Genomic DNA, 8,455 nt, shown 5'->3' with positions numbered 1-8,455 from the left:
GGCATTGCGGTTGCTTGAGGATATCCATTGCCCAAGGTGATCACACAAAAAAAAATTTTTTGCTGCTCCTTCCTCTTATACTATGCCCACCCTCACCCTCCTCCTTCCTATCCCTCCAGCCGTCTCCTCCCACCTACCCTCTCACCTCACTTCTCTTCCACCCTCCACCTTTCATTTGTGCAAACCGTTACCACCAAAAACGTACATGGGATAAATGAAAAAATAAATTAAAATTTATTGATAAACCTTCTCATCATTTCAGATAAATTAGAATATTGAGTCACTTATTGAAAAAAGGTGAAGTAAAAAAAAAGAGATGAAGTAATACAAACAGTAATTGCATTCCGCAGCGTCAAGAAAAAAACGACAAAGCAATGAATGAATTAACAATATCGGTAGTCCAGTTTATGAGCAGTACTATGCCAAGATTTAAATTTCAGATTCCTCATCGTGTACAGTAGCATGGCCGTGAGTACGGGGCACTGTTTTCTGTAACACGTTTGCAAAATTCCGGTTCGTCGTTCTTATTTCCTTCTTACTTTCCACTCTAAACACGATTTCATCGAAGAAGGCGTAGAACATTTTGATGTGAAACGGATAATCAATATGGAAAGTGTAAAACGAAGCGTAGAGGTTTCGGAAGGCAACATCAATATCTTCGTCGCATGGGATGACGGTGTGATCTATTATTAAATAGAAAGGGCCAGGATTAGCCACAGAACCGACGCACACAAGAAAAGGTTGTTTCAAATAGACGGGTTTTGAAACAGAGGCAAAGTCCTCTAAGTAAATGTTCTCCTAAACATAACGAGTAAAGTTTGTTAGTGTGACCTACATACATATGATTTTTAGAGATAACATATGTAGCAGGGTTTCACATACGTCTCTGAACACGATGAATCTCTCCATGAGCTGAGTAGCAGGTATCTTGCGAATGCTTAACATGCTGGGGTGTGTGGACAACAAAAGCATAAGAGCCTTAACTCCATCTAAGAATTGTTAGTAAAATATTACTGCACACTGCTGTCTGTGGTGTGTAACCGTTAAAAGGCATACCGTGCGAGCACTATATGTCCTTTTTTAAAGTGTTTACGTAAGCAACGAGTCAATTGAAGTATTCCTCGATGAAGTCTTTCTGGAAGCTTCTTTTCACCTAAGGATGTTTCAAAAGAAAATCTGCCCAAATCTGCATGTGTAAATAGAATTGTATAAGAATGCAATAATATGTAAAGGTTCCTCATTGTAATCGGAAAAATCCAAAATGAGACTTACCAAAGATCCGCATTCGAAGTCAACGAAACGAGAACTGCCAAAGGTCGGAAAATCTCTCCTGGCAGAAAAGGGATGAAGCCACTTCTACCAGGGGAATCCAACATAAGTTGAGGAACCTCGTTCGCGGTCCGAATAATTTAGTAATCGTAAAAACTCCTTTACATAACATCTGCATATTTTTATGCCATTTTTCTCTAAGTTTAAGAAACAACTAACTCGTTCTTCACTCAAGCGTCAAGTACCAGGACTTAAAGGGGGGAATAAAAAAGGGGGGGGATGACACAAGGATACAAAAAAATTTGGATTGCGTACTTAAAGCCCACTTACTCTCTATCTCATTAAAAAAACTGAATGCCACAAAGATATCAACACTACTAACATCTAGCCCCATTGAATTTCAGTGATGGGACTTAGACAATTTTTTGTTTTTAGCCGCCATTATGGATTTCCATTATGGGTTTTCAAGAAAGAACTTGAGATTAGAGCGGTTTAGGAATGGGAGAGAAACGTGGTCAAAAATTAGATTTGTGGGTCTCTTCCTTTCGCTAAAAGAGTAAAAAACTAAAAAAAAAACTAATTTTCATACTTCCACATGAGGCGTACAAATCTTAGTTTTCCTGTACAGGATATACAAACGTGTACAAAAGGTGTACAAAGACGAATTTGTACACCAGCTACAAATATGTAGACCGAACAAGTACGAGAGTGCAGTCTTATTTTTCTTGCGAGCACCGTAAGTATAGGATACGGAATCCACAGCAAAATTGTCTTTGGGGGATCTCTTCATTTTTCCGTCGTTCTAATCGCCGCACAGAAAAAGTTACATGTTTTTTTCATGAAATATCCGGCCCCCCTCCCCTGCGTGATAAGTCGTGCGTCGTGCGTGATCTCTCTTCAAGAGCGTTGACTATTTTATAGGAACATTAGGTATGTGTCAAACAGCTTATAATTTGCTCTGATCTATCATATCTTACAGGAAAAATGATTAAATATACAGGCCTATGTCAAACAACTTGTAATTTCACTGTCTTTTAGTCTCCGTTTGTTCTTCTCATCACCGTGCTTTACACCACAGTCCTACCAAGTTTGACAGAGGTAATCACGCCTACAAAAATGTAAGGAATGAAAAGCTCAAATAAAAGATTAGTTCGTCTTTGAGCCACATTGTTTCGCATTGGCGTATGCTGCGCACCACGTCTAGCGTTTTGCCGCGTTTTGCCTACTTTTTTCGAATAAGATCTATACAAACCAGTTACTTTTTTTGTATGGAGGCTTAGGAGACTTCCTAAGTTCCTGAGTTAAAGAATTGTTTTACTTTTTTTCCCCTTTTTTATACATTCTTCATGGCATTTAACTTAACTATCGGGTGATCGTTTATAACTAGAAATTTATTTGACTTTTCTTGTTATTAATTTTTAATGAAAGACATTTTTCTTTTCATTTGTGTAACGTAGACTAGATCCTTCCACAAGAAAATAGATGCTGAAAACCGAGCACCCCTTTTTTCTCTTCTTTCCATTCTTCAAGATCAGGACTGAAGAACTGGTAAGGGGCGTTTTCAAGAAAATTAATTTGCCGCGTAACGGCTGGTCCCTCTTGGTATTAGCTTTATTAGTAAAATCTTTACCCTTTCTCTTTCTCCCTCGTCCGTCCAAGGGAAGAAGGGATTTTGGGATATGGCAACACTGATGAGGGGGAATCGAGGGGAAATAAACGGAAAACTTATAATTCGTGTTTTCATATTCAATTTCATTACTATAAATGAAACTTAAAAAAATGTGATTTTATGACCACACATACAGCTAATGCAGTTCTTGGTTTTAAGAACTGTTTCGCTCTATAATATTATATAGTTACCGAATAACAGGCGCCCAATGTAAGCCCAATTTCTACTAGGCCTCTCGGCCGTACGGATACTTTCGCAACGCAATAAGAACCACATATCGCGTTGTTGAAAAATCCCCCAAAAAATTCACATGAAACCCCACCCTAATACTAACCTTAGAAAAAATATTTATTGAATTCCACCGAGAATTCTATTAATGGGGGCGTTTTGAAAAACGCGTTTTCCTTACTGATCCTCTCAGCCGTACGGATACTTTCGGTACCTACTGTAGTAGTGCGTAGCGCCACGTCACGCAAATTACTGTCCGCACCGCATCGACATCTTTTATGCCGTTTAGAAGTTATCGGCGTGAAATGGTTATAACTCGGTGTCTAGACCCCTTGTAGTACCAAAAGGAAATAACAAATAAACTAACAAGATTTTCGAGTGGATATAGCAGTAATCTAATTATATGAAGAGTGTGTAGGACAATGAGGGGATAGGGAGAGTGGGGTTATTTGGGCCGGTTTTCGTTTTTCTCGTTTAGGTCCTTTCCTAATCATCCGATTTGTAAAATAAATGTTTTATTGTATTTGTCTAACTTTTTTCTATCTACAGTATTTCTTATTTTATTTTAGAGTCGTTAGTTTACCCGCTACCATTTTTTAAAGTTGCGAAAAAAAGTGGGCGTGGAAAAATTCGGGGTTTATATGGGACAGGGTGAAACACTCTAAATTTAGCACCAAAAAATTGTTATATATTCTTTTAAAAATATCATGCTATTATATAATTTCCACCCAGTAGGCCTATTTGTTTTTCGCTATGATTTTAGGTTATTGCTAAATTAAGAAAATAAATTGTTTAAAATTATTATTTTTTCAGCGTTGTCACTGAGCTAAGCTCCGCCCATTACAGACATTGGTCCCAAAAAACCCCAGATTAACGTCCCAAATATCCCACCAAAAACGCTTTTGGGAATACTTGAATTATAAAACACATTTTCAAAGTAAAAAAAATTCTTTTTTTGGTGATTAATGCTAAAAGGTGTAATTACACTTTGCTATCTCACTTTTCTTTTAAAATTTTGAAATTTTGAGTAAATTAAAAAAAAATAAAAATGTGTGTTTTTTAAGAATTTTAGAGGGCTTTTTTTATTTATTAAAAAACTAAAAAACTTACAAAAGTAATGATTTTTTGGGGAATAAAGTAGAGACCTATGAACAACATCATGTATTAATTCTAGAATTTTAGAACTAAATTAAATATTTTTTAACTTGCTGTTTCACACAGCGGACTATAGGGCTCTTCGGGATCTGTTTTCTTTTGCCGTTTTATCTGGCAACGCAGCATGGCTTTGCACTTTGTTAGTGCGAGCGAGAACGGGGAGAAGGAGAAGAGGGAGAATGGGACGAATGGGAGGGAGGATAGCGTACGAAAAAAAGGGGACCCAAGTTTCCTCTTCTCCCCCATTCGTCCCATTCTCCCTCTTCACCCCGTTCTCGCGCTACAAAAGTCTACAGCCTTGCTGCGTTGCCAGATAAGACGGCAAAAAGAAAACAGATCCCAAAGAGCCCTATATAACCCCCCCCCCCCCACCTCTCTACAAATTATCTTATTTAAGAGACACATGAAATCTCTAAAGAACCCGTGGTTCGTATACAAAATCATAATTTTCGAATCTCCTCGGGGGTTTGGCAACTCAAAATTTGGGTGTTCGAGGATTCAGAATCTCAAAGATTCTAGAGATTATGAGAGATTATGAGAGATTCTACGAGAGGTTTCTACGAGATTCCGAATCAATTTTCTCCCCAAATTCCGCTAGGGGCACTACTAGTACTTGGTCCAGTTTCTGTACAGCAGTATGCACTATGTGACGTGGTGGACGTGGCTTGTGGCTTCATTCCGACACGCTCTATTCAGTATAAGCATGTGAATCTTTTTGCGTTTAAAAGAGACCTTACTTATAGAAAAGGTGCTATAATAGGTTCTGTAGTTTCAAGTAGGGTGTAGTACTTTTATATAGGTTTGGAAATAAACATCCATAAAAAAGGAAATATACAAGGAAAATTAAACCGTAAGGGACTATTTTTCTGGGAATCATTTGCATTAGCAATAATGTTTTTTTAATCATAAATATGCCTCATCCTCAATTCATGAGCAGACGACAAAATGTGTGCGCCACCCACCGGTGGAAAAAAGGAGGGAAAAATTAAATGAAGCTTTAGCTCATCCCACATTTCGATATGTTCTAGTATATCAAATTCAATAAATAATTAAATACCTGTAATTTTTGGCGGTTTTGGGGTAGTTTTAAATTTAAAAAGTGGTAAATTAACCGAGATTCTGGAGATTCTATGAGATTTTACGGGATTCTGTGAGATTCTTAGGATTGTACGAGATTTTGAAGATTCTGGGAGATTTTGGGAGGATTCTAGCCAGGGTGTATGAGGATTCTGGGAGTTGTCAATCCCCCGAATCCCCTTTCGTCAAGCCGTCTTCTTCAATGACAAACGCACAATAGATTTTTTAAATACGAAACTTTACATTTAATATTGCATCTGCTTTACATTAGAAATGTGTATGTTGTGCATTTTGTTTACTGTGTTTCTATAACTTGCAACAACTTTTTTTTTTCAACAGTATGTCACCAAAATATACAAATAAATCATGTTTAAAACCTATATGCTGCAATAACGGTAATGGCGAACGAGCTGTATAACTCATCCAGGATAGGAATTTTCTGGCGAGAGTATAGTGACGTTTTATTTATAAACACCTTGAACAATCGAAGTTTATTGTTTAAGAATGTCCTAATCGAAGATATGGTCTTTTAGAGAACGTAGTCTCAAACTCGACCTTCAGCCTCGTTGTTCTCATGAATTTGGATCATTTTCAATGGTGAATCGCAGTGGTCTCTACCGCCTCGTTGAACATTAGATAACCGTCGATTTCCGTGCCCAAAGTGATGTGTACTTGGTGCATGAAGGCACCTCTCAGAGTAGTCTCCCTTACTTCCATAACGGTCACTAAACGTTTGACCGATTTGTCGAAAAATAGAAGACTTTCGACTCTTGCGCTCCGTGGAAGATGTCGAAGATTGTTGAATTAGGTTGTTCTCGTATTCACTGAGCATCAAGTAATTTTTGACCTGGTGATCAATAGATGGGATTTTCAAATAATCACTTGCTTTGTATGAAACAATAATTCAGAAAAACCTTGTCGCAAGAAGTAATGCAATCGGCTGCAAAGTCAAGTTCTTCTAGTAAATGATCTGGAATGTCCATCTGGGGTTGTAAAAAAAAAATAATTAATTACAACATTTTATCGACCAATAACGTAACATAAAGCTCTGCAATCCTTACATCGGCAATGCCTTCTTCGGAAATGCAGGTTAGTTCAGCGGCGGCAGCTCCGTATGGTAACTCTCCCAACTGAGCTAAAACCAAGGAAGTCTGTTGCAAAAGCGTTAGCGGCGGAAGATTAATCTCCTCTTCGGCCAATGAATCTCTTCGAATACGACTCTAAGATGGGTAAACAGACATGTAAGTTTAACTGTGATCGACTGTGATAAGAAATGTTTTATGAGGAGTAAATGAAAAACCTTGCAAGACGGTGGGCAAGGATCTTCTTCATCTTCGTCTGGCTGGACTTCAATTCCATCAACATCTATTCGGCATATTTCGCCATCTACTACTACACTTCCACCTCCTGCGCCGTCGGTATTGGGCTCGCTGGCCACTTTAGGTGTACGTGGCCGATTTGCTCCCTTTTGTTTCTTTCTATGTTGGTGCTTGTGAGAATGCGAATGCGAATGTGACAGCACATATTTGCGCAAATCAATTATGAACAGCGCTAGGCTGCCGCTAAACACGAACGCGCTGCTGGCATAATAAGCTGTTTCTTGGCCATACTCGGTACTTAAGAAACCTGAATTGTAGGATGTTGTACTAAGCGTTAGGATATCATATTGATCAGAATTTGTTGCTGCTATATTCCGAGCTATTTTCCCTTTATGATTTACGAATTTTTCTATTTTTCTGGGTTATTCAATATTCAATGCTCATTTTGCTTTTTTAGTTTTTTACATCTTTATTAGGCTATTGAAATATTTACGTATGTGACAGTAAATTTTACCTGTGAAAGGTATACCACAGACTAGAGGTAGAGCTTGTGATGCCTGAACGAAGCTCCATGCACGAGCAAAATTGCGAGCGCGAACACGTTGATAGACGAACATCTTCAGAGCGTAGTGATACGCTCCCAACCCAAAGCCTGTTTAATTTTTTTTTTATGCATCGTAAAATAAAATTATATTGGATGGATATTTTATTTGTTAATCACTGTTTACCCTAAACCCAGCAAAAAAGACTGTAACGGCCATCAGCTGTTGGTTGTTGACTGATTGGCGAGTGTGACGACCAAGGTGTTGAGACAACGGCTTGTGAAAGGAGAGACAGGGCAGCCAAAAGACCCGCAGCCTATGGTAATCAATTGAAAATAATGATGCAAAGTATGACTACGAGCTTGGGGTCGACCATATTATAATTCATCTATTCAGGATCAGTTATTGCAAATTTAATTCTGTTTTAATGAAACCGCACGAATGAAATGCAGAAATAAAGTTTTGAAGCAATGCATTTTAGTGAAATCCCACGGAACCCTTCAATGCATGTGGAAAAACTCGTCCATTTCTAGACAGCGTAACGCAGAGTAACAAATTCGTTTAATCTAACGGATAGATTTTTGACGTTTGTGATTGGACAATGGCTCCGAGGTGGCGCCATTGTCTGCCGGATTTCTGTGAGGACCGGGAAGATTTGAAAACGGCAACAAAATGTTTTCAGATCAATGCGGATGAGCAATTGCTCATTGGAATGACATTGATGAGCCTTAGACTGACTTTTTTTATCAATTTTAAATTTGCCCTAGCTGAGTAAATTGTTATGAAAATTCAGTTAGGCGAGGAATGTGGGTACCGCATGTTACAGTATTGTTGCAAGGCTTTAGAAAAAAATCGATAAAAATTGTGAACGATAAATGACATTCCGGTGATTTGTGAGAATATCCGAGAAATTAATTTAGTCTACCAGTAGATATGTTTATACTTGACACAGGTATTGACGTCCGATTTTGCATTCGGCGGGTTCACGGACAATGAGAAGACCGACAGCTGCGTAACCTAATGTCCAGGCAAGTCCTATGTACACTTGGAGCCACATGGAAGAATCTCGCCCTTGGGTTTTTTCTGCTTCGTAGCCCTGTTTTGATTTTTTTAATAATAAATAAGTAAATTTAGTGTATTTTCATCGATACTAAAACAGAAAAAAATAGACCCACCAGGTATATAAGAGGCGTGTA

At 38.2% G+C, this 8,455-nt stretch overlaps 1 protein-coding gene and 1 long non-coding RNA gene across 3 annotated transcripts; both read right to left on the bottom strand.

The window, feature by feature from the left end:
- Positions 1-287: 287 nt before the first annotated feature.
- Positions 288-4,236, bottom strand: LOC124190608. Of its 2 annotated transcripts, XR_006873017.1 has the most exons (4): positions 1,273-4,236; positions 1,057-1,186; positions 883-989; positions 288-798 (listed from the first exon to the last, which is right to left on the bottom strand). It is a non-coding gene; the product is annotated as an uncharacterized LOC124190608 (long non-coding RNA). The 2 variants fall into 2 exon arrangements; XR_006873018.1 differs by having other exon boundaries at positions 883-1,186.
- A 2,014-nt stretch (positions 4,237-6,250) lies between these two features.
- Positions 6,251-7,393, bottom strand: LOC124191543. The gene is made up of 4 exons (XM_046584830.1): positions 7,232-7,393; positions 6,699-7,024; positions 6,460-6,618; positions 6,251-6,381 (listed from the first exon to the last, which is right to left on the bottom strand). The coding sequence occupies exons 1-4, from the start codon at positions 7,332-7,334 to the stop codon at positions 6,277-6,279; spliced, it is 693 nt and encodes a 230-aa protein (XP_046440786.1). The 5' UTR covers positions 7,335-7,393; the 3' UTR covers positions 6,251-6,276.
- Between the last annotated feature and the right edge of the window lie 1,062 nt (positions 7,394-8,455).

Source organism: Daphnia pulex, chromosome 3 (genome assembly GCF_021134715.1).
Source record: "Daphnia pulex isolate KAP4 chromosome 3, ASM2113471v1".
Taxonomy (NCBI): Eukaryota; Metazoa; Arthropoda; class Branchiopoda; order Diplostraca; family Daphniidae; genus Daphnia; species Daphnia pulex.
This window is presented reverse-complemented; position numbering and strand designations above follow the sequence as displayed.

Coding starts and splice junctions, on each gene's coding strand:
- LOC124191543 (XM_046584830.1), bottom strand. CDS start 7,334: ATGTTCGTCTATCAACGTGTTCGCGCTCGCAATTTTGCTCGTGCATGG. Junction 7,025..7,231: donor CTGTGGTATACCTTTCACAG/GTAAAATTTACT, acceptor CCTACAATTCAG/GTTTCTTAAGTACCGAGTAT. Junction 6,619..6,698: donor CTTGCCCACCGTCTTGCAAG/GTTTTTCATTTA, acceptor TACCCATCTTAG/AGTCGTATTCGAAGAGATTC.